At 43.7% G+C, this 25,888-nt stretch overlaps 1 protein-coding gene and 1 long non-coding RNA gene across 14 annotated transcripts in view; one reads left to right on the top strand and one right to left on the bottom strand.

The window, feature by feature from the left end:
- Window positions 1–25,888, top strand: part of DLGAP1 (DLG associated protein 1) — a 750,273-nt gene that overhangs the window by 651,812 nt on the left and 72,573 nt on the right. For 8 of the 13 annotated variants that reach the window (XM_043888813.1, XM_043888810.1, XM_043888808.1 and 5 more), the window contains one exon: window positions 10,916–10,945. The exons of the other annotated variants lie outside the window; for them this stretch is intronic. In XM_043888813.1, the coding sequence (XP_043744748.1) occupies window positions 10,916–10,945 (30 nt within the window). The remainder of the gene's footprint in view (window positions 1–10,915; window positions 10,946–25,888) is intronic. 13 annotated transcript variants of the gene reach the window in all.
- On the bottom strand, window positions 10,241–24,157 carry LOC122684661. Its single transcript, XR_006338116.1, has 2 exons — window positions 23,905–24,157; window positions 10,241–11,539 (listed from the first exon to the last, which is right to left on the bottom strand). It is a non-coding gene; the product is annotated as an uncharacterized LOC122684661 (long non-coding RNA).

The following is a 25,888-nucleotide window of genomic DNA, read 5'->3' as shown; positions in this document are numbered from 1 at the left end:
GAAATGCTCCAGATCCTGTTTTGGCTAAGAGCCTTCACAGCATCCTGTTGCAAAGGTGAAATCCCTAATAAAGAGAGTTTCGCTAAGGAAAAACAAAAAGTTGAAAAACATCCTTTCTTTGAAAGCTTCCTGAATTGCGATCAAAATTGCCTTTCAGCAATTGCGCACAGCTGAACGTTTTGCAATACTATTTGCAAAAGAATGACTTCAATTTTTTGCTCAGTGCAGCTGCCTGATCTTCCCAATCCTCTGCCTAAGGAATGTAAGCAGCCCCCAGCTAGCCGGATTTCACCTCGCTGGGGCTCTAGCGTCCTCAGCCCAACACAGGCCCTCCCCTCCTCGCGCCCACGCGGCGCGTCCAGCTGCCTCCTCCGCGTAGCTGCGCGGCTCCCTTGAAGGTAATTCCAATCCCGCCTGTGTTTTGTTTCCGGCTCAGCAGCCGCCAGGTGTCTGCCCTCCCTTAACCCCCAAGGATGAGAGATCAAAGGTGTTTCTGCATCTGCCTCCTGCCCAGCTCTTTAATCTGTTACATGTTCAAAAGGGACAAGTACAGTACTGTGCGCGCAGGATGGGGATAGAAATCAGAGCCGCGGACATGGGCGACGTCCCAGAGTTTGTGGACGCACTCAGATGATGAGGAATATGTCAGTCTACATGGTAGCCCTGCCATTTAGGGAGTGTTTTCTTTTAAATTATACTATGAATAGAATGTGTACATGGAAATTTGATTCAGTTTTCAGTTCAGTCCCTCAGTCGTATCTTACTCTTTGGGACCCCATGGGCTGCAGCATGCCAGGCTTCCCTGTCCATCACCAACTCCCAGAGCTTAGGCAAAGGCATGTCCATTGAGTCGGTGATACCATCCAACCATCTCATCCTCTGTCACCCCCTTCTCCTCCAGCCTTCAATCTTTCCCAGCATCAGGGTCTTTTCCAATGAGTCAGTTCTTCACATCAGGTGGCCAAAGTATTGAAGTTTCAGCTTCAGCATCAGTCCTTCCAATGAATATTAGGGCTGATTTCCTTTTGGATTGACTAGTTGGATCTCCTTGCAATCCGAAGGACTCTCAAGAATCTTCTCCAACACGACATTCAAAAGCATCAGTTCTTCGGCGCTTAGCTTTCTTTATAGTCCAACTCTCACATCCATACATGACTACTGGAAAAAACATAGCTTTGACTAGATGGACCTTTGTTGGCAAAATAATGTCTCTGCTTTTTAAAACGCTGTCTAGGTTGGTCATAACTTTTCTTCCAAGGAGCAAGCGTCTTTTAATTTCACGGCTGAAGTCACCATCTGCAGTGATTTTGGAGCCCAAAAAATAAAGTCTGTCACTGTTTCCACTGTTTCCCCATCTATTTGCCATGAAGTGATGGGACCAGATGCCATGATCTTAGTTTTCTGAGTGTTGAGCTTTAAGCCAATTTTTTCACTCTTCTCTTTCACTTTCATCAAGAGGCTCTTTAGTTCTTCTTCACTTTCTGCCCTAAGTGTAGTGTCATCTGCATATCTGAGGTTATTGATATTTCTCCTGGCAATCTTGATTCCAGCTTGTGCTTCATCCAGTCCAGCATTTTTCATGATGTACTCTGCTTATAAGTTAAATAAGCAGGGTGATAATATACAGCTTTGACATACTCCTTTCCCGACTTGGAACCAGTCTGTTGTTCCATGTCCAGTTCTAACTGTTGCTTCTTGACCTGCATACAGATTTCTCAGGAGGTGGGTCAGGTGGTCTAACCCATCTCTTTAAGAATTTTCCAGTTTGTTGTGATCCATACAGTCAAAGACTTTGGCATTGTCAATAAAACAGAAGTAGATGTTTTTTTGGAATTCTCTGGCTTTTCTGATGATCCAACAGATGTTGGCAATTTATTGGAGCCCTATTAAACCCTTGTTAAAAAAAAAAAAAAAAAAAATATATATATATATATATATAGTAGGTATGCAGCATAGGGAACTCCACTCAATGTTATGTGGCAGCCTGGATAGGAGGGGAGTTTGGGAGAGAATGGATGCATGTATATGTATGGCTGAGTCTGTTTGCTATCCACCTGAAACTATGACAGCATTGTTAATTGGCTATCTTTTGGAGTACTCAGTCCTGTCCAACTCTTTGAGACCCTTTGAACTATAGCCCGCCAGGTTCCTCTGTCCAGGGGCTTTTTCAGGCAAGAATACTAGAGTGGATTGCCCTTTCCTCTTCCAGAGGATTTTCCCCACTCAGGAATGGAACTTACATCTCCTGCATTACAGGTGCACTCTTTACCAGCTGAACCATTGGGGAACTCTGATATGAAATAAAAAGAGACATTGAAGGGAATTCTCTGGCAATCCAGTAGTTAAGACTCAGGCTTTCACTACTGTGGACCCAGTTTGATCCCTGGTCCTGGAACAAAGATCCCACAAGCTGTGCAGTTCAGCCAACATTAAACAATAAAAAATAAAACCAAAAAAAATATATTGTACACCAGCCCATCTGAGGACTGCTATTAAGAGAACTGTACAAGGCAAAGGAAAAGTCTTTTAAAGTTATGAAATAGGCATTTTAAGGACATTTATAGGGACCTTATTTCACATACAGCAAAAATGACAAAGGACTTAAGGAAACAGCAGAAGATTTTTAAGAAAGACAGTTTCCAATGGATCCATCTATTTCCCGCATGCGCAAGACTCAATAAGTAGGAAAATACATTAAAAACAAACAAACAGTAGACTGCAAACTAGATATTCAGAAAATAGTCTTGCAAGCAGAGGTAATAGAAGATATAGAATCTTTTACCCAGACATCAGCCATCCCGTTGTTTTTCTGGCCACAGTTTTGGATGAAAGGGTAAAGCAGAGAAGAGCTCACCAATCCAGTAAGAAATTATTTCAAAACTTAAATTTAGAAATCATTTAGAAAGTTGAGTTAACATCCTTTCGATTCTCAGGAGAGCTCCCCAATTTCCATCAAATACATAAATGTGAGAACACTGATTGTTTGTTTTCTTTTCCTCTGCTCTCCTATGCCCACACACGCCAGAAGCAATCTTCAGCTTCCTTTTCTTTGCACAGAGATGACCAAAAGGAACTTCAGCAACTTCATTTGTGCTGAGCGGCTGTCACAGACAGATATTAAGTCACACTGGGCTGCCCAGGTGGCACTAGTGGTAAAGAACCTGCCTGCCAATTCAGGAGACGTAAGAGATGTGGGGTAGATCCTGGGTCGGGAAGATCCCCTAGAGGAAGGCATGGCAACCCACTCCAGTATTCTTGCCTGGAGAATGCCTATGGACAGAAGAGCCAGACGGGCTACAGTCCATAGTGTCGAGAAGGGTTGGACACGACTAAAGTGACTTAGCTTTCCCCAGTTACAATGGCTTTGAATCCAAAAGTCCACAATGTGTGAGAAAGGATAGTGACATAGTTATTAAAGGCGCTGGTGAGGAGGGAGTCCTTATCAGCTGCATCAAATAATTCTGTTCATCTGCTTAAATATTTATTCAGTGCTTGTGTATAGACACACTACTGGACTCTGAAAATCAGTGATGATCAAAGAGGCTTGCTCACAGTCTAGAAGTGGAGGCTGGCATTTATGAAATAATCACAGAGATAACTGCTCCAAAAGGAACACAGTTCTTGCAGGAGAATCTGCTGTAACAAAGGAACTAATTTTACAGGGTCAGAGTGAACCTCCCTGAGAAAATCCTCATAAGCTAAGAGCTGAAAGATCAAGAAGAGTGAGGGAATGCACATGTTAATATTCAAAGAACTGGAAGAGTGGTGTGACCAGAGTACAGATTATTAGGGGCTGAGATGCCAGGTAAGGTCAGAGAATTGGAACTCAAGTTCAATTACCTGTTGCTATGACTGCAAAGTGTAGCAAAGGAGCTGATAAACAACCCCTTTATTTTTATCCTACAATCTTATGGGACATGAACTTACATGGGGTTCACCTGGGTGATTCTTCTGTTTCACATTCAACTGGAGGTTAGGCTGTCTAGGAGATCCAGGATGGAATTATTCTTCTGGTACCTTGGTTTCAGGATCTTCCTTGTAGCTCAGGTGGTAAAGAATCTGCCTGCAATGCAGGAGACCTGGGTTTGATCCCTGGGTCAGGAAGATCCTCTGGAGAAGGGGATGGCATTCCACTCGAGGATTCTTCCCTGGAGAATCCCAGGGATAGAGGAGCCTGGAGGGCTACAGTTCATGGGATCGCAATGAGTCAGACACAGCTGAGCGACTAACACTGTTACCTTGGTTTCAATGTCTGGGAGAGTGTGCTCAGCTGAGGCTACTGAGCACCCGTAAGTGGCCCCTGCAATACTGCAGCTTCAAGGCGTCTGACGTGGCAGCTCAGGGCTCCCAGAGAGAGTGCCCGGGAGACAGGAAGTATTAAGATCCAGCCAGATAGCATCATTTCCAAGGTACTGTATTGGCCAGAACAGTCACAGGACCCACCTGGGTCAAGGAGAACAACTGTTCTCAACATGAAACCTTTCGAATAATTTGTGGTCATCGTTAGTCAGCCATGGTTCACCATCAGACACAAACTATTTACATTCCCCTGTAGGCCAAATATCCTCATTCCTAAAGCTGTCCAGAAATGGCATCTCCTTAGGGCATGAAGTTCAAGTGTGAGGTCCAGATTCTGACCATCTAAATAATGATCAAGGGACTTCCCTTGTAGTCCAGTGATTAAAACTCTGTGCTTTCAATGCAGGGGTCTTGAGTTCAATCCCTGGTCAAGGAACTAAGATCCCACACGCCTTGGGGTGTGGCCAGTAAATAAATACATAAATAAGTTTAAAAAATAAAATAAGTAAGGGTCAAGTGCTGATAAGGCACCTTTGATGTAGTTCTCTGATACAGTTGCTCTCAATATAAAGACTTGTGAACTGAAATGAAATGTATATCATAGCCCCACCACACACACACACACAAACACATCATATACTGATAACACAGGGGTGAAATCAATGCATTGAGCATGTTCCTTCAAAGAGTGGGGAAACAAGAGGCACAGAGCTATCACCGGCACCCAGCAGTTCTGAAATCCATATATTGCTGGTTCCTTAACTTGGGGGGGCCCAGTCCTGCTCCCAGAGTCTCAGCAGTTCTGGCCACCACCCTGAAAATGCTTGGTTTCACCTTCTAAGTTATAAATCTTATTAGACTTCCTTCCTATGAATCTTATTAGACTTCACTCTGTTAGACAAAACATACATCCTCAATTCTCCTCAAGACAGTCCCTGCTTTGGCCTGGGCTCAGTCAGGGTGCTGTGGGGACCACACCCTGAGGATTCTTAGAAGCATTTGTGTCTCTTTTAGAAGCTTTGTGAGGCATAAACTTAAGTCTTTCTGAAGTTATAAAAAAGGTTCTTCTGGCCACCCCCTTGAGATGTTCTCCAATATCAATCAATTTCTAGGTTGAGAGCCTTTTGCCTTTGAAAAGATTAGGAATGTGAAACCCTTTCATCTTTTTTAAACCAACAAGTACTAGCTCTATTTTTTTCTAAATTTTGCTTGAAAACTGAACAGGTCCTTAAAAAAAAAAAAAAACAACTCATCTTTATCTATATTTTATCACACGCAACTTTTTAAAGAACCAACTGGCACTTTAAGCATCCTACCGGGAAATCTCCTTACTAAAATCTATAAATTCATCAGGGATATTTTCAGTTTCCATGTTACTACAGGTGACAGTGTTGCCAAGCGTTCCGTCTCTACATCAGAAGAGTTGTCCTTCCTCTAGCCTCCCAGTCTGGGACCATTTCCCCCTGTCCTCTGAGCTTTCACCAGCAGTCTTCTCAAGACCTTCTAGCTTCTTCCCTCAGCAGATGTTGTTTGCCAGAATGTCTCCACCTGGTCTTTCCATCATGGCAGTCCAAGGGCTTCCAACCTGGTATGTCAGGGTCTCCAGAGGGAGGGCTCCAAGAGACACAAAAAAAGAGGCTGCCTGTTACATCAAGCCTGGGCACAGACATGAGGAGGGTGTCACTGACACTGTGCTTTATAGGTCAGAGCTGCCCTAATTCAAGAAAAGGGGACATAACCCACATCTCCCTACGGGAAGTGTACGAAGGATTTGTGGCCATTTTTATTCCACTCTGGGTGACATCATACAGGGCTTTGCAAGTCATGTTAAGGCTTTCAAATAAAGGCTTTCATCTTAAAAATAATGAAGCGCCATTGAAGACTTTTAAAAAGTAAAGGATATCATATAATTGGACTTGCCTTTTGAAAAGATTGTTCCAGCTGCAGTATAAGAATGCATCAGAAGCAGGTTATTAAAAACTGAATGGTTCTTTCTTAGTTCCTCTTTCTCTATATATACCTTGTCATACAGATTTATGTGAACATTACTATGACAATTTGGCCCAGGGTTGGACTTCCCTGGTGGCTCATATGGTAAAGAATCCACCTGCAATGCCGGAGACCTGGGTTCAGTCCCTGGTTTGGGAAGCTCCCCTGGAGAAGGGAAAGGCTACCCGTTCCAGTATTCTTGCCTGGAGAATCCCCACTGACAGAGGAGCCTGACGGGCTACAATCCATGGGGTCTCAAAGAGTCAGACACAACTGAGCAACTGAGCACAATGACAGTAAAGGCAAGAAGCTACAGATTCTAGAGATATCTGGATATGAAATCAATAAGCTAATATTCCTTGAAGTCCACTTAGGGCATACATAATCTTTTTTTCCAACCCTAGCCCTAACACTGATAAACTTATTTCTTTGGGACTTTTTTACATTATAATCCTGAAGCCTAAATCTCTACTGTAACTTATGTATATTCACGTCACACATCAGTGTTCACTAACCTCCCTGAAGACCAGTCTCCGTTTAGAAATAGTCATTAGTCAAAATAATAAAATCTAGGATTCTGGTCAGTGATATCCACTATTGAATTATACTTGCTAGGACAGATCAAATTTTCTTTTCTGACATCTGGAAACACTTAGGAATGATTGCTTATTCATTTGATAAATATTTTAAGTAATTACTATATGCCTGGGACTGTTCTAGTTAAGGGAGGTATAGCAGCAAGCAAGAAAGACCAGATTCCTGCTCTCTTTCTGCTGATGTTGAAATGAGGAAGACACCCCAGAACAAAGAACCAAGTAATAAACCAAAAAGATAATTTTAAGTAGTAATGTCATTGCTGTTCAGTCGCTAAGTTGTGTCCAACTCTTTGCAACACCATGGACTATAACACGCCAGACTTCCCTGTCCCCCACTATCTCCCAGAGCTTGCTCAAATTTTTGTCCATTGAGTCAGTGATGCCATCCTCCATCTCATCCTCTGTCATCCCCTTCTCCTCCAGCCTTCAATCTTTCCCAGCATCAGGGTCTTTTCTAATAAGTCGGCTCTTCACATCAGGTGGCCATAGTATTGGAGCTTCAGCTTCAGCAATAGTCTTTCCAATGAATATTCAGGGTTGATTTCCTTTAAGAGTCAATAAAGGAGTTTGATCTTCTTGCTGTTCAAGGATGTCTTAAGAGTCTTCTCCAGCACCACAGTTCGAAAGCCATCAATTCTTTGGCACTCAGCCTTCTTTATGGTCCAACTTTCACATCCATACATGACTACTGGAAAAACATAGCTTTGACTAGACGGACATTTGTCAGCAAAGTGATATCTCTGAAAGAGAGAGAGAAATGGGCCCGGGAGTTCTTATTGGGGCTGCTGTAAGTACAGTAATCAAGGAAGGACTCTTCGAGAAAGTGACATTTGAAGTAACAGCAGAATGAAGAAAAAGTTAGCTGTGAGGAGATCCAGTGGTTTGGGAGGGAGGGAGCAGCAAGTGTGGGGTTTAGAGCAGAGGCAAAAAGGAATTAGCTCTGGAAAGCATCGAGAGAAAATCAAAGTGGTTAAAGCATTTGAGTGAGTGAGGAAGTCACCTGAAATGAATTAAAAGAAATAAGAAAATAAGCAGGAATACATCCTATACGGCCTCAATGGCTAGGGCTAAAAATTCGATTAGTATTTCAAAAACAATGAGATGTCATTGGAGGGTTTTAGTGAGCCCCAGTCATTCACACTTTAGCATGAATTATTTTAACCTGACACTTTCTCCTAAGAATTACTTTAGATCAATTGAAGTGAGTCATTAGGTGGAAAAAGCATTTCAGAAGACTTGAAGAATTAAATGCAGAGGAGGAGAGGAGGGTCCATGTGTGTATATATATTTATGTATGTGTTATGGCTTACCCTAAATTCCAGGCAATGTCAACGTCAGCCAGTCACCAGATAATGTCTGTTGTGTGTCCTAGAAGTCAGCAGTGCTATGTGTAGCTTTTCAGCACCAACATCAGTCATTCTTTAAATATTCATATTTTTTAAAATATTTATATTTTAAGATAAAGGAAATATCTTTTCATTCTATAAGTTTTTGTATAATGTTAATATTAGCACTCTAACCATATTTAGCCAATTCTAGATTTTCACTATAGCATAGTTACCTTGCAATATGAAAGCCTATCTTGCTGTAGGGGAAACCTGTATTTAGGGTTTGAAAAATATAAGAGAAATTTACATGGAGGAACAAATAACTGTCTATTTAAAATTATGTTTATAACAAGTTCTAAAGTCAGTCTTCTGTTTTTTAATAGATCTTTTTCCCTTCACTCTATAAATACATCCCTGAGCTCTCATCCACCACCACCCACATCTCCCATAAGAAATTCTTTAGACTTCCTTGCTTTCTTTACCTCAGTCTGTTTCCACACACTGATTAGGTCACACTGATGTCCTTTCACTTGAGTGACAGTTGCTGACACCCATGGTTATGCACAAAAATAAACATGGATTAAAAAAAAATCAATACTCTGATGGTTTCCTGCATAAAGCTTCTACAGTTCAAAAAAGACAGAATCATCGCTTACTATGCCAATGACTCATACCTCTTGGAATGGTTGCCTGACCAAAAGAATGCCAAGTCCATTTAGCGTGTGCTCCTAGCTGATGCTCAATGACTGTTATTTCCAAGGTGATCTATATAGAGTATATTTTTGTGTATGACAGGTTTAAGAGGATGTGAAATTATGGGCAGAATCATGGTCAATGCTCAGCTTATTCATATTTGGCTTGCTCAGTTAAATTATAACTCCTTTTATGAATAACTCAAAGTATTCTGAAGGTCAAGATTCTCTTCTCCCAGGCATGAGTAAAAAGAAACATCAGTTACAGTCATGGTGTGTCAGACCTGGTTCATACCAGGTTGCAAGAGCCAACTGTTACATTTTTGGGAATTTTGTAAGTCCATTATTAAACACACCCGTGATTACAAATTAAATTAGACAAACTTGCAATTATAATTATGTTAAAAACAAAGGTGATAAATACCTTAAAGTCTTTACTTCCTGATTGTTTGACTACATTTTACTATCCATGCTCTTGGGGTTCTTTACCTCTGCTATCCTTGTGTGGTGAAATATTTACTCCATGATGGTTTTGCTATCATGGTCCAGTGACATCAAAGCTGGAAGCTTGAAATAGGCCACAGTGGGAGTGTTTTCATAGTCTTGACATCGAAAGAGTTTTAACTTAATCAAAATAATTTCTACAAAAGTTGAACAGTTTAATAGTTCAAGAGATCACATAAAAGATATAATGATAATGAATTTACTGGGAAAAGAACAAATTGGGATGCAATTCAGAGCATTATTTTTGTCAAATCATGATTGATTTGCTGGCTGTGAATCCTACGGTTTGGTCCAAATCAGCAAAAGTCTTCTGTGAGAATTTGTTGGCTACATGGAACCTGCAATAAAGAAGACTGTATATTTTATTATTATGTGTAGATTGTGTACTACACATCACTTATATTGGTAAAACCCATAATATACACGCATAATACAGGCATATTTTTCCCCTTGTTAAACATTGACCAGACATGACTGGTTCCACCTGAAAGGTGAAATTCAACTGGTAACTTAAAAGAAGGTTGTTGTTTTTTTTCAGAAAGTTATAAAAGAGAGCAAGTTTGTCTCTTTGTGAATAGAATCTGTTAACAATCAGTGGGTGGTCATGCTGATAATCAGTTTGGTTTACCAGTATTGAAAAGCATTTTGTTTCCATTTTTCATTTGAGACTCCTCAGGTTTGAAAGAGAACCAGACTTTCTACCCAATGAAACTGCAGACTTTTTTTTTCAGCCTAAGGTATCGTCGCTATCACACAGAGTTTGAGAAATATTGTATATACTTATGTATATACTTATGACTTACAAGGAAGAAAATGAACTTTCAAAATCAAATGATTGGACCAGGTCTAATTTATTTTAGCTTAGTATTTTGACCTTTCAGTTCACCAAAAAGTCACGTGGATATACAGTCAAGAGTAGTGTCTGTTTGCTTCATGAACAATTTGACAAGCTCAGCCCCTCCACTGATCTGTAGAGAATGGGAACACTGAACACAGGATACCAGAAATGGCCTCTGGTCCAACCACCCCATAGAAGGAAGTTGCCAGATCACGCCATGGTTTCTAACCACTTGTTACATATTTCAACAGAAACCCTATCCCAACACCTGTCAGATGATCTCTATGTGCAGCTTAAGTAGGAAATACTAGGCCCTGATGTCCTTCTGAGTGAAGTTTTATCAATCCTTCATCCAGTATGACTTAGCTACAGAAATAGCCGGTCAGACTATGGAGACTTGGCCTTTGTTTCATCCCAAAACATGGCCAATCCTTTATTTAGTGAAAAATGCTTCCAAGTGATATTAGTGAGAGATGAAGACACTCATGAAGGTTAATCAATGACTGAAAATTACTTCGTTTTTGACATTGACGTTTGTTTACTTAAATTCTCAAAAAGCCAACAACAACAACAACAAAAATCCAGATTTGAAGCATGTGTGTAATGTGCGAAGCCTGGCAAAGTAATTTGGGTCCGTTCTATAACTGCGACTTTTTGTTTTTATTCAAGGTGTCATAAAACTGAGTTCTGCAGTTGAAGGTACGTTTTTACAACCACAAAATCAATAACGTTTTGCTTCAAGATTGCACCGCGTGGCTTTGTAGCTAGACCGCTTCTGTGGCCGTGGTGTCTGAAGCCATGTTCTAATCGCCAGCTACTGCCTTTCCATCTGTGTTTCTCCTTGTCCTGGTTCTCTTATGCCACACGTCTCTCAGCTCCCCAGTGAGTGGCCTTAACACTGATCCCCTGAGACAGCACTGATGAGGGCGAGCAGGGGTGGTTCTGCCCCTGATGGGACGGCCTCAGGACCACTGCTCCTTAGAGAGCATCCTTATGCTCTACGGCATCCTTATCTGAGGCTGGACCTTGAGTCTTGTCAGGAACTCTGCCACCCCCCCACCACCGCCGCCCCATCTTTCAGTAGGACCTTTTCTAGAGGGTTTTTGTTTCCTCATCCCAATATAGCAGACATGTTTGCCCAGGAAATATGCAGGCATGGAGTCATTAAAACTTCCTGATGGCTAGTCTCAAGTCACGAGGTGCCGCCCAGGAGGTATTGCAAGAACCAGCTTCCTTGAGTGTCATCCATGTCACTCACACCAGGTGGTTCCTTGGAATTATGCATCCAAGACGCTGAGAAGAAAAAGAAGAGAGATTTAAAGAAAGAGGAGGGTTGGTGGGGGAGAGACCACACAGCCGTGTTTCACTGAGTGACCCCCAAGAATGTTAAAAACACCTCATTTTTTGAAATGACTCATTGGTTATTGGTATAAAATTGACTACCTTGCCCTAAGAGGAGCATGTATCTTGTAAGTAGGGAATATGTCACGCTCTCTCTTTGTGAGTGTCTGTGTTTATTGTGGAGTGTGTGTGTGTGTGTGTGTGTGTGTGTGTGCTCGTTTATTGGGAGTTTGTCATGCTTTGGAGGGTTCTTCATCCCCATTTTATCAGGGGAGGCTCCTTGGAAGAGGTGGTGGGCTTTGAGGTGAATTTTCAAATGTAAGGAGAGATGTGGCTTCGTGAATGGGCAATGCATGGAGGTGGGAGACGGAAAGCGCGAGGAGGAGGGGCTCTAGTGGTGAGACCACCTGCTTGACTCAAGCAAAAGGACTGGGTGGGCTGGAGTGTGCAGGCTGGGAGATGGGAGAAGGACTCGGAAATGTCCCCACAGGGTTGGCACATCCAGAGAGGTGGACTCTGCTCTTTTAGTAGATTTAGTGCCATCACATTTAGAAAAGCACATTAAAAAGGCACTAATTCTGACATTCACGGCAGAATGTGCACTGCTATCTCAAATAAGGTAGGGACCGGGAAACAGTACAGGCTATGGCGGTTCAGAGTCAAGAGAGGAATCAAAGGATGGACCTATAGGAACAAGGGAGGACACCTTGCATGTGGCAGGTCCTTGTGTGGCCAAGCAGGGATTCAAGATCCCTCTGCCTGAAAACACGGAATTTTATTGAGAGAAGATCCAAACTGCCCCCTGACTTAGAAACACAGAAGACACAGCTACCAAAGCAAGCGGGACCATGAGAATGACTCTGCCTGTGGGAACCCCCAGGGGCAAGTCACCCCAGGTTTCAGTTAATTATCTGTGGATAACAGTGGGTCCACCCTGGGCTGTTCAGATGTGTTATCAACAACTGGCTTTAAAGTCAGAGCTTTCTCTTGCCTGCTTGGCTTAAGCACAGTAGTCCACTTACAACAAAAGGATGGAAAACATTTTTTAAAAAGCCAGAAAGCCAAGAGGACACTAGATAATTTTAAAAATTATTATTCTGCTAGAACAATGTCCCCATCACCATTTTGCTCATTGCTATGGTTACTTCTGGTAGCGTGGCTTATCCGAACCCTCCCCAAAGAGGTTTATGGTCTTCAGAGAAAAAGAAGAGTGAGGGAAAGTAAGGGCAGGGAGCTGAATGACTGTCTGGGGCTTTTTGAGCAGCCTCATCATCACAGGGTCTCCTCTGAGTTCCCGAGGCTCACAGGGAATGGTCATGGGTACCAGAGGTCAGGACTATTTGGACTGCTGCTTGAGCATCTTTTTGGCAGTTTCTTGGCTGGGGGCTGTAGCAGCTTGAAGGCTTGGTAGCATGCTGAGTTGTAAATGTGTTAGAACCTTTGTGTGCCCAGGGGCTCCCCAGGACACAGTTGTCGTGTGTGTGTTCGGGGTGGGGGGGCGGGGGGGGGTTGTTATTCCACGCATGCGTTCTCATGCATCTGGAAGGGGAGAGTTTGATGGGCATGCTCTGTGGGATGTGTGTTGGACTCTCTTGTCTCTATGGGAAGTCAAACCTCAGATGGTGGTCCTTATGAATGCTTAGCTCTTTTCTTGCTGTTTTCCATCTGCCGAATGAACTCAAGGCAGCTTCTACAGCTTATCATGGCAAGAAATACGCAAATCAGTGGAGGGGATCCACTGCCAGAATGGAACCTATTTCCTTTTCTTTAAAAATGACTCTGTTCCGGATTTATCCTAGAACTCTGAAAATGACATTAATGTTGTAGGTAGGTTATCCTTTTCTTTTTTTCTCTTCTTTTTAAGGAAAAACAATGGTTACAGTCATAAGAGAAAATCAACAGGGAATCCATGGGCTACTTCCTGCTGAGTATTTTTGTTATGGGGGTTGGTCCGTTCTCTTTCTCTGAAGCACGGTGCCTCCTTCAGCATTTTGCAGCTTTGTGTAAGCTTTTTAAATCATCAGAAAGAAAAAAAAGCTATTTATATCACACCAACAGTAAGGTTAAAAGTGAACGGTCCTTTCATGTTTTAAAGACCTTACGTTGAAACAGAAACACTCGTCAATATTTTGTGATGAAGAAAAAATATTTGAACAGGAAAAAAATTTGAAAGAAATAATTGCAAAGCTTTGTTGATAACACTGATGGGTTCTGGACTCTAATTTTAGATTCATAACCCCAAATTCAGAAAATTAGGGGAAAATCCTTGGTGATCAGCGCTTAGGACTCCACACTTTCACTGCTGAGGGCCTGGGTTTGATCCCTGGTCAGGGAACTAAGATCCCACAAGCGTGGCCCCCAAAAATGAAAAGAAAATTGGGGTAAGAGGGAAACATCCAGACACCAAACTGGGGAGAAGGAGAGATAGTTGGGGTAATGGCAAGAATTCCATGACAGAATCTTCTAAATATTCCTCTTAAAAGGGATTTTCCCTCTTGAAATTGGAGCAGGAAGAGGTACATATTTCCACAAAGAAGACCAGCCTACCAGCCTATCCAAGCAAAACGGGAAGGGAGGTCATGGAAGAACTGAGTCATGACTGGGTTGGAATGGCCCTGACATCCTGCCCGGGGAGGGAGGGTCCGGCTCCAGAGAGAAGATCTTCATCTGACTCACTTGGTTTGTTCAGTGGACAGGAGGGACCTTGGGGCTGGGAGGCTGCTGGATGCTGAGGACAAGCCTTTGCGACTGATAACCCAGCACACTCTGTGAGGAGACTTGCCTCGAAGGCAACTTGTTCATCCCCTGTAGGTAGGGAGGCAATCCAAAATCTCAAAATGATGTCAAATTCTTTCGAGAGCCTCTATGAGGGAATGAAGTTTGGCTTCTTTGGAAAAGTTCCGCATCTTAAAAAATGGGAATAGATGAGCCTCTAGGAAGAAATCTAAGAGGCAAGGTGGTGACACAAGCCCCCATCCACTTTGGATGTCACCCACTTTGGATGCACCTTTTGGAGGGATGCTGCGGTTTCAGTTCACATGGGATGTGATGCTTTGATCATAGATCTGGTGTGCTTTGATTTCATAAACGAAAGCTCTACTGGCCTTGTGGAGCTTTTGTTCTCCTTTTTTTCCTTCTTGTCACTTCTTTTATTTAGATAAATTTTTCCTTCCAGTTGTATTGAGATATAATTGACACACAGTACTGTATAAGCCTGGGTTTCCCAGGTGGCACTAGTGGTAAAGAACCCCCCTGCCAGTTCAGGAGACCTAAGAAACGCAGGTTTGATCCCTGGGTTGGGAAGATCCCCTGCAGGAGGAAATGGCAATCCACTCCAGTATTCTTGCCTGGAGAATCCAATGGACAGAGGAGCCTGACAGGCTACATTCCATAGGGTCACAAAAAGTCAGACATGACTGAAGCGACTTAGCATGCATGCAATGAGTGTAGAAAGCTCTATTAGGAAATGGAAGGTTAGGTGTTTGAGTTCTTGTGGGCTTATCACGGAAGATGGTTAGATGAAATAGATTAAACAAAATGAGACTTATTATACAACCATCAAGGCCTGTCTAATATCCGCTTTGATACCATAAACTGATATGACAAACTTTAGGATCTTGGTGAAGTTTATACGACAAACAGGCTTATTTTCCAGATAAAATAGGACTTAAAGACTGACGGTATCAAGGACTGATGCAGTCAAATATTTCTGTTAGGAACAGCAAATACACAATGCCTTGTTTTTATTCTTTAAATGTTCCCACTCTTAAAAATGTAAGATTAACAGGCTACTCACTATGATCTTTACAAAGTATAAAATTTTTCCATTAACAGTATGACATTCAAAGCAGTGAGATACACATTAATGCAACTGAGAGAAGAAAATAAAAGGATGAGATCATGAGATGAAAGAGAAAAAAAGAAAAACAGCTTCCCAGCAGAAAAATAAACAAATCCCCAGAATTCATAGTGAAACGCAGTTGATTTATGAATGGAAAATATGTAAAGTGCTAGCTAGCATGAAGGAAGAGTCAAGTAGTAGTCTTTCCAACTTATTTGGAGCTGGTCCTTACCAAACCTCTATTATATTTACATATTTTTTAAGAAGTAGAAAAGCATTTTTTAAAAAGTAATCAGAATCAGGACTTCCCTGGTGGTCCATTGGTTAAGACTCTCTGCTGCCAATGTAAGGGGTGCAAGTTCAAGACTTGGTCAGGGAACTAAGTTCCCCTACACCACGTGGTATGGCCAAAGCATATAAAAAAGAAAGAAAAATAAAAAAGAATATTAAAAGAACAGAGAGAGAAGGGAGACCTTTAACAAAATATTCTATTACAAGGCAAACTATGCTTCTTCAATTTGCAAAAAAAAAAAAAGAATCAATGGGATGACTTTAAGGCTCAAAAGTATAGAACGAAGACCATAGAGACAGAGGATGAGGAACGACAGAGCTCCAGTAGCACCTTCTACCTCATGGGTCTGTTAGGAGGGGAGGAGTGTAGGGGAACTCAAGTTTGGGTTCCTCTGCCTCTACTGCCTCAGGGCTCCTGGCAGCAATTCCTAGCAGGCTTAACCTCCTCCTTCATGGGAACCTTTATATTACCTGCCTAATGATTTTGTGATGGGCACATCCGACAACAATGCAGAGCTTATGTAAGGATTTGGGCACATGCCATCTACTAGCTTTGGTGGCCAAGACCTATGAGCAAGACCTTTCGGTCATCACACCCTGTTTGAGCTTGCATGTGTGTTTTGGGGTGTATGGGGTGATGGGAATATCCCTGCTGAGGTCCAATGAGCAACCCACTCTACACACACACACACACACACACACACACACACACACACAGCTGGAGGCCCAGGCTGTGTGGAAAAGTTCCTTTACTGGGAAGCTAGGAGAAATGCACTCAGGTTATAAAAGGGAAAACTTTTCCTTTTCACAGAGCCTTGAGGAATCTCAAGGAGAGATGTTGTTAGCAGAACTTGAAATAGACTGAATCCCTTACATAGGTGAACTTGTGTATTGGATCCATTATACGTGAGAAGCCTGGAAATAGCAGATTCCAGGGCTGGTGTAAACAATTGCTGTTAATTGCAATTTACAACATTAACTACAATCAATTACAGTTCACCACAGTAGTGAATTTCAGCATTTACTTTGTTCCAGGTCTCTGCACTGGGACCTTCCCCTGTATTATCTCACTTAACCTCTCAACGATCTCTCAGAGAAGTACTATCTGCATGCCCACTTCACTGACAAGGACTCGGAGATCACCCAGCTAACCCAAGGCTGACCCAGGACTGAAAGCCCTGTCTGTGTGATTGCATAACTGTAAGCTCCGGCAGGAAGGGATGGCCACACTCACGTTTTCAAAACAGAATATCTTTCCAACTAGCCAGGTTGGGATTGCCTTGGGTAACTCAGAAAAGTTTCCCCTTCGGCATGCCCAGGATGGGGGAGCAGGGGTAGTGTGCAGGATCTCGCGAGATCTTGCAAGATCTTGCGTGGGTTCTGTAACCACGATCCAGCCTTACTCTCTGTTTAGCGCCGCATAGGTTGTGAAGAGGGTGAGAACCCATAGACACAGGGAGGCTGAATTTTAGCCCTCTCCCCCACCACGTTTCCCCTTCAGAGCCCACCTTGGAGCCTAGATTGTGCCCATCATTTCCAGATCCCAAGCCAACATAAACCACGACATAACTAGTTTAATTGTAAGTTCACTAGAACACACACACACATCCAAGGAAACACAGGTGCCCTTCATCGCTGAAGAGCTAGCCAAGGTCACTCATTTTGTAGGTGAACCTCGGCCTGCACCAGAATCACCCGAAGGGCTTTTTAAAACACAGATTGCCAGCCCCCTCTCCCAAAGCTTCTGAATCCTGGGTCAGGGTGAGGCCTGGGAACTTGACCCACAGGTTCCTGGTGCTGCTGACTCTGCTGTTTGGGGGACCACCTTTGGAAACCACTGTTTTAAGGGATGGAAGCTTTAGCTTTGTGATTACATTTCTGAGCACCTGTCTCTGAATTGTGATAGCGGCTGTTCATCCTTACCACCTGTATTGGTTTCTTATTGCTGTTGTAATATTATTACCACACATTTAGGGACTTAAGACAACACTAGTCATCTTACAGTTTTGGAAATCAGAAGTCTAAAAGGGGTCTGCAAGGGCCTCTCCATTATGGAGCTTCCAGGGGAGAATCCAACTTCTTACCTCTTCCAGCTTCCAGAGGTTGCCTGCACTCCTTGGCTTGTCACCCCTTCCCCCTGGGTCCTCAAAAACAGCAGTGGAGTAGCATCTTCAAACCTCTCTCTCTTAAACACACACACACACACCCTGTCTGCTTCTGGAACCACCCCTTCTTCTCTGAGTCTGACCCTCCTGCTCCCTCCTAGAAGTCCTTGTGATTTCACTGACCTACCCCAATAATCCTACCTCGACAATCCAAAGTAATCATTCCATTTTAAGACCCTTAACTCAACTCACTCTGGTGGTCGTTCCTGGAGAATCCCATGGACAGCAGAGCCTGGCAGGCTACAGTCCATGGGGTCACAAAGAGTCGGACGTGACTGAGCGACTGACACTTTCACAACTTAATCACACACAAAAGTCCCCTTTCCCAAGGAAGAGAGCGTACACAGATTTTGAAGATTAGGATGTGGGCATCTTTAGGGGCCTTCTTTCTGTCCAGCACCCTAGCCACCCGACAACTGCTTACCCTCCTAAAGCACAGCACCCTTCCCACCAAAGAAGCACCGAAACCAAAACTGAGTCAGGATTTGCATGATGCAACCCTGCCTTCAGACACTCCTGGTAATCAAGCCATCTTGCAGAGATAGAGAAAGGGGGAGTCGGGGGGGAGGGGGATGTGGGGAGGAAGGCAGGAGCCCCAAGGGAGTTAGCAAAGTGCCTCTTAGACCAGGCCCCAAACACCTGTAAATCTCTCCCCACATTTCCAGACTTTCTAGAATCTAGAGCCAGGGCGCTCCCTCTGTGCCGGGAGCCTCCAAACCTTCCAAACTACCTCCCAAACCTTCCAGCAAGCACTTGTGAGAGACGGAGAAAGAGGAACTGTACTAAAAGTTTTCTTGCCTTTTGAGTTTCCCAGGATGACCTGCAGAGCTTTTCTGGGCTGAAGTCCCAGCCTCCAGGCTGTGAACTTTCTGTCGGTGCATTCACTTGCTCGGGCTGCTGTAAAACTACCAGACTGGCCGGCTCAGACAACAGAAATACAGAAATACACTTTCTCACAGTGCTGGGGCCTGCAAGTCTGAGGGCAGGGCGTGAGCAGGCTGTGTGTCCTGGAGCCCCTCTTGTCGGCTTGCAGACGTCTGTCTTCTTCTTCGTCCTCAGGTGGCCCTTCCTCTGTGAGCATGCTCCCCTGGCACCTCTCACTTATTATTAGGACCCAATGCTATGGATTCCAGCTCACCCTCATTTGACCTCGTTTTGACTTAATCACCTCTTTAAAGGCCTTTTTTTTTTTTAAGTCTTTATTGAATTTGTTACAATATTGTTTGCTTTATTTGCCCAGGAAGCATGTGGGATCTTAGTTCCCTGACCAGGGATGGAGTCCACATTCCTTCATTGGAAGGCTAAGTCCTAACTAGTGGACCACCAGGGAAGTTCCTCTTTGAAGGCCATATCTCCAAACACAGTTGCCTTCTGAGGTCCTAAGAGTGAGGACTTCAACAGTTGAATTTGGGGGAGCACACCCTCAGCTCATAACCGTGGGCCGCGGCCCTGGGAAACTCATAAAGTTCACTTCTGTCCGCTCTCTCGGTTAACAGGTGGGCTTGATGCAATTAAGGCAGGTGTGGGGAGGGGAAGGTCAAGCTGGGATGGTCACAGTGTGCACCTCAGCCGAGCTCTGCCTCTTGGTCCTCGGACAGGGATGGGAGGAAGGGAGAGGAGGTCAAAAGAGCCCCCGCAGGCTGGGTCTTAGTCTCTATAACCAAGAAGCAGCATTTTAAGGCTCACCCTCCCAAGAGCCGGTTCCCTGCAGAAGGTTTTTTGCTGGATACACAATTTACAGCAAGTCACAGGCACTCCATCAAGTCAATACACACCCTGGACTCAGAGGAAATAAAGAAGCAGACAGTAAGGGCTTGTGTTTGACGGCCTTCTGCAAGGTCTGTGTGGTAGAAAATGATTTCATCCTCAAGGCATGGCTCTGAGAAGGAAGTCAAACAGCCCACAAGTTGAAACAAACCAAACAGCCTTATCTTATTCTTGATTCATGGGTTCCTCTTTCTTCAAAGGAAGCCTTTAGAGGCAGGACACTATGAACTGTCATTATCAGAGTAACTGCTGGTGCAAAGTTCCTCCTGGGACCTCGCATCTGTGACTCATAACACCTGGGATCTCTGACATTTTTCCCTGACAGATCTTTGCTACTCACTGGTCAGACTCACTACCCAACATGGGCTTAAAAAAATAAATATACATAAGTGCTTAAGTGTAACCCATGTGCATGCTCAGTCACATCTGACTCTTTGTGATCCCATGGACTACAGACCACCAGGCTCTTCTGTTCATGGAGTTTTCCAGGCAAGAATACTGCAGTGGGTTGCCATCTCCTCCTCTAGGGGATCTTCCTGACCCAGGAATCGAACCCACGTCTCCTGTGTCTCCTGCACTGGCAGGTGGGTTCTTTACCACTAGCGCCAACTGGGAAGCCCCTATATATATATAAATATATCTTTATACAAAGTGAAACATGCCCATCACAAAAAGAACAAACACTATATGATCCCACTTACATGAGAGGCCTAGTCGTTAAATTCAGAGACAGAGAGTAGAAGGGTGATTGCCAGGGCTGGGGAGGGGGAAGGGGAAGTTCTCATTTAATGTAAAGAGTTTCAGTTTTGCAAGATGAAAAGGGCCTGGAGATTGGTTGCACAACAGTGTGAATGTACTTACTTAACTGTACACTTAAAAATGGAACATGGTACATTTTATGTTATGTATATCTTAGCACCATATTTTTAAAAGGCTGCTGTTGGCAATCATGTAGTAGAACAGACTCGTGGCTGGGGTCAAGCAAACCTAAGTTTGAATCTCATATCTGCCACTCACTAGTTTTGGGACAGTGTTCTGAGTTTTTTTGTTTAGTGCCTTCTAAGTTTTGCTAATAATATTTCTCCGTTCCTAGTGGGCAGGAATTTGTAAAGAGCTTCAGTTGGGTCGTTCTGGCCCAAGATCTCTCCCCAGCTTGCAGTTGGGTGGGTGGAGGGCTGGAACACTGGAGGCTGGCCAAGTATCTCCCCCTCTTCTTAGAGTCTCAAGGCTTCTTCACACGGCTGACTTGGGCTTCCTTTCAGCATGGCGGCCTCAGGACAATGGAATGCTTCTGTGGTGGCTCAGGGCTCCAAGCAGGCAGGTGTCTCAGAGACAAAGGGAGAAGCAGCATCACCTTCTCTGATGCAGCCTCGGAAGCATGCACTCTCAGTTCCTTCATACTGTCTTGGTCACAAGCAAATCACACACTTCCCCAAGTTCAAGGGGAGGGGTATTAGTCTCCACCTCAGGATGGGAAGTGGCAGAGTTCTAGAGTAGAGTTGGCAAATTATGACCATTGGAGCAAACCGGGCTCACCTCTCCAAGGCAGCCATGTCCATGTGTTTATATCTTGTCTGTGGCAAAGCCACAAAGTCAAAGTTGAGTGTTTGGGACAGATACTATGTGGTCTGCAAAGCCAAAAATATTTACTGTACAGCTCTTTATAGAAAAGTTTCCTGACCCTGTTCTAGAAGACCTTGTTAGATGGAAAGATTGTTTTAGCCACCTTTGGGGTATGATATTGGCTGCAGGCAGGTTACCAGCCTCTCTGAAGTTTACCAGGGTCTCCAAACCTATAAAAAGTAATGGTGTGTGTGTGTGTGTTCAGTTGTGTTTGATTCTTTGCGACCCCATGGACTGTAGCCCGCCAGGCTCCTCTGTCCATGGGATTTCTGAGGCAAGAATACTGGAGTGGGTTGCCATTTCCTGCTTCAGGGGCTCTTCCTGACCCAAAGATCGAACCCAAGTCTCTTGCGTCTCCTGCATTGGCAGGTGAATTCTTTCCCACTGCGTTACCTGGAAAGCCCATAAAAAAGGAATGATGATCGTATGTAAAATGTACTTAGCACAATTCTATGCCTATAACAGTTCTTCTCCTTCCAGGCTTAGTTATGATTTGAGAGTCACTGAAAGGGGTTTACTGCTGGTGTAGGTCTATTAGCTGTCAAAAATTCCCAATTTAGACCTTGGAATTTAGGCAGACTTTACAGACGCCCTCTATTTAAACACATATTTATTACTCTGGAGGAAGGATCTGTTTGCAAGAATTCTTTTAAAAATGCAATCCTTCCCATCCTCCAGTGCATTATTTTATTGGACTCACTAGATTTTTATCTTCCAAGGAGCAAATACCTAAGGGGCTGGGGCAACCTGGTAAATTTGGAATTGAGTGAGTGGGGGAACAGCATGGCAGTGGCGGGTCTCCGGTGGCCTCAGGAGAGAAAAGCACATGAAATTTGACCTGCTTCACGGTTGAGCTCAGGGCTGCCTCTGCCCCAGACAAAGCAATGAAAAATATTTTCTTGCCCTCCCTTTGCCCGTTGCCTCCCTTTCCAAGTGCCCAGACTTGTTATCTCTGCCCCAAGCTCCTCCACTGGCCCAAATCTCCCTCGGATGTTTTCTCTCCTCCCCTGGATATTTCCAAGGCCAATTCTCCAGAAGATGATCTGCCTGTGACTCTGCTTTCTTCCTTGCTCCACATTTGAACCAGGTCCTTCGAGAGCCTGGTTATTCAAAGCTTCTGAACTCTCTCTCTAGAGGAAAGCTTCTAGCCTAAGAAAACAGAGACCCTAAACAGGCCCTTTCAGGGGTAACATTAGACTGACCAGTCCCAACTATCCTACTCATGGACCCAAAAACCACTGAAATTAACAACTGTATGTGTGCATCATTTTAAAAAATTATATTCTATCTCCTCTCCAAGATATGTTTGACTCCAATCACTCTTAAAAATCTACTTAGCTTCACCCTGAGCTGTCGGAAGAATCGTTCCTTTTCATTGTACCTATTTGTTGCTGTGTTATTTTCACATCAAATATTATGAGTGTTTGGGGGGCAGTGGGGAGGGGACATTTGTGACTAAGTGATTAGAGACCATTCCCTTTGGCCCTATTAATTTTTACAGCATTTTCCCCATCTTACTTTGCTGAAACTTGCAATTTTGTGCAAATTTTATAGAACACCTTCTGGTATCTGCAGAATCCCAACTCAGTTTCAGTCAAAGGCCAGTTGAGTTTATGCTGCTCCAGGAAGAATTATGGTTTGGAAACATTACTCAGCGGGCTGCCAAAAAAGTAACAACTGTCACTACTATAACCTGTGCTTCTCCTACTGTAACCTCGGCCCAGAACCTTTGCAATTACCAAAGGGCTTTTACAAGCTCCGCCTCCTCAGCGTTTACTCTAATAACAGTCATTTTATAGTTACTATCCCGTTCTACAGATTGTTGTATATTGCCCTAGATCACAGACCTACTCATTGATGGACCTGGAATTCCAAGGACTTTGGCTCCATTCATACTTTGGCTTAAATTCATACTTCATTAATTCATACTTCCTAAGTGTACCAGGCACTGGGCCCTTTCAGCCAACATTGCTTCCATTACTCCTTTCTGCAGAATGCTTTTGTTCATTTTATATCCAGTATCACTTACAAAGTGATCACTTACAAAGTGCTGCCAACCATTTCAACCATCTGCTTCCCTGGTGGCTCAGTGGTAAAGAATCCACTTGCACATAATGCAGGAGACACGGATTCAATTCCTGGGTGGGAAAGATCCCCTGGAGAAGAAAATGGCAACCCACTCCAGTATTCTTGCCCGGAGAATCCCGTGGACAGAGGAGCCTGGCGGGCTGCAGTCGATGGGGTGGAAAAGAGTTGGAGATGACTGAGCCACTAAGCATGAGCAACCATTCTCTTAGGCTCAAAAACATTTTTTGACAACATACTTCCCAACCCTCTTAGGTTAGCAATAGGAAAATGGACTAAAATGAGAGCCTTTGAGACACATTTAGTAGAAAAGCTTTGGTTGTTTTGCTTATTTTTAGCTCAGGTAAACATCTGGGGAGTAACTAAAAATAAAAACGCATCTGATGTGGTCAGTGTTTGTACTTTTCTGACTAAAATTGTGAATGTAAAGGTCACATGAAATCAGGATTTTTGTGTTTGTCTGTAATAGGAGCAACAGCTGGTGGATGTACTGGACGACAGAGTTTTAGCCTGATATTCAGTTTGTTTCATCACCTACCACCTACCTGGCACCAGACAGCAACTGAGACATCTGGTTGCCAATGAGATGAGATGGCATCATTTGACCACATCTGCGTACAAGTATAGCTTCAGAGTTTTGCAGGCCTTCTGCACAGGAGCAGGGGTACTACCAGCTTACTAGCTGCTAGACAAAACAGATTTCCATTTTGAAATAGTTGATGTTGTTGTTGTTTAGTCGATAAGTCGTGTGCAACTCTTTGGGACCCCACTAACTATATATAGCCTGTCAGGCTCCTCTGTCCATGGGATTTCCCAGACAAGCATACTGGAGAGGGTTGCCATTTCTTACTCCAAGGGATCTTCCCAACCCAGCGATAGAACCCACATCTCCTGCATTGCAGGCAGATTCTTTGCCACTGAGCCACCTAGGAAGCCGTATACTATTAATTGAGCACTTACTATGTGTCAGGTAATAGTCTTAGCATTTCTCAGATAGTACTTCATTTCATCCTCCCAACAACCCTGCAGGGTTACTATCCTCACTTCACATAGTTAAAATAACAACTGATTATTAAACAGATTAAACAGCCTTCCTTAGGCCTGCCTCCAAAACTTATATTCTGAGACATCATGCATGATTGCCTCTTGAAAACAGATATAAAGTTATTATTGTCTGTTTGATAAGTTTTTAGTAATTTAAGTGCATCATGTTAAGACTAGTATCCTACCTAATTACTGTGCAAACTAGGGAAATTTAGTTGACTGGCCTTAAGTAGAGCTTGGAGAGGGTCTGTGCTTTTAAATTCTCAAGTACTTGAACTTAAACAGAGCGAGCTAGTCCCATGCACATCCTGCTCTCCAGTCCTCTCTAGCTGGAAGTCAATCGTGTTGACCGTGAGTGCAAAGGAAAACATACTTGAAAATGTCTTTGGTTTGTCTGTTTTGCCTTTTATGAACTTTCTATATTATATAGAAAGTAGGAAAAAAGTTTTAATCACTGATGGGGATCCATCCTGCAAGACCTCAGAAATTCATTGCAATGTCTGCATTTTCCAAGGTACAAGACAACAGAAGCCGGGGCCAGTCATCCATGTGATTTCAGGAGGTGGAAGCTTCAGAGGATGGAAATGGGGCGTGTGTGTATGTGTGTGTGCTCGGGCTCAGTTGTGTCTGACTCTTTGCGACCCCATAGACTGTAGTCCGCAAGTCTCCTCTGCCCATGGAATTCTCCAGGCAAGAATACTGGAGTGGATTGCCTTTTCCTTCTCCAGGCGATCTTCCCGACCCAAGGATCAAACCTGAGTCCTTTGCATCTCCTGCATTGGTCATTGGCAGGTGGGTTCTCTACCACTGCACCACCTGGAAAGCCCACTTGGGGATGGGGCGCAGTGGGGCAAAGCTGATAAAAATGGACCAGGCAAGCCACAAACCCCAACCAGAGGGGAGGGCTCGAGCTTAGCAAAGGTGCAAGACTTTCACAGGCCATTTTATCTCCGCATCTCCTCCTCTCAGTGGATGGCTCTAGGGCTGGGAGGGACAGCATGGGGCTGCTCGAAGCTGAGTGGTAAAGAAAGGCCTCTCTAAAGAGAGAATTTATGAGCTGAGACCAGAGGGATGAGAAGAAAGTTTAACAGTGAGCACCAGGGACAGCGTCTGGAAGTGTGCTATCTCGCACATGGGACGTCCACGTAGAACTCTTTATGCTGGAGAAACCCCAACGTCTGAAAAGGACAGGATCTCCCTGCTCCAGTAAAACCTCCTCAGGGAGGTTTCAAGATGGTTTTTGCAATACTGGAATTTTGTTGTATCAAATAACATAGAAGGAAAGAAGAAAGAGCCTCCTTCCTGTGTTTGTGGGGCTTCCCTGCTGGCTTAGAAATAAAACATCTGCCTGCAGTGGAGGAGACCCAGGTTTGATTCTGGGTTGAAATGGCTACCCACTCCAGTATTCTTGCCTGGAAAATTCCATGGATGGAGGAGCCTGGAGGGCTACAGTCCACTGGGTTGAAAAAGAGTCGGACACGACTG

The sequence above is a fragment of the Cervus elaphus genome, chromosome 27, assembly GCF_910594005.1.
Source record: "Cervus elaphus chromosome 27, mCerEla1.1, whole genome shotgun sequence".
Taxonomy (NCBI): Eukaryota; Metazoa; Chordata; class Mammalia; order Artiodactyla; family Cervidae; genus Cervus; species Cervus elaphus.
The sequence above is the reverse complement of the archived record's forward strand: the minus strand, read 5'-3'. Positions and strand labels throughout refer to the sequence as shown.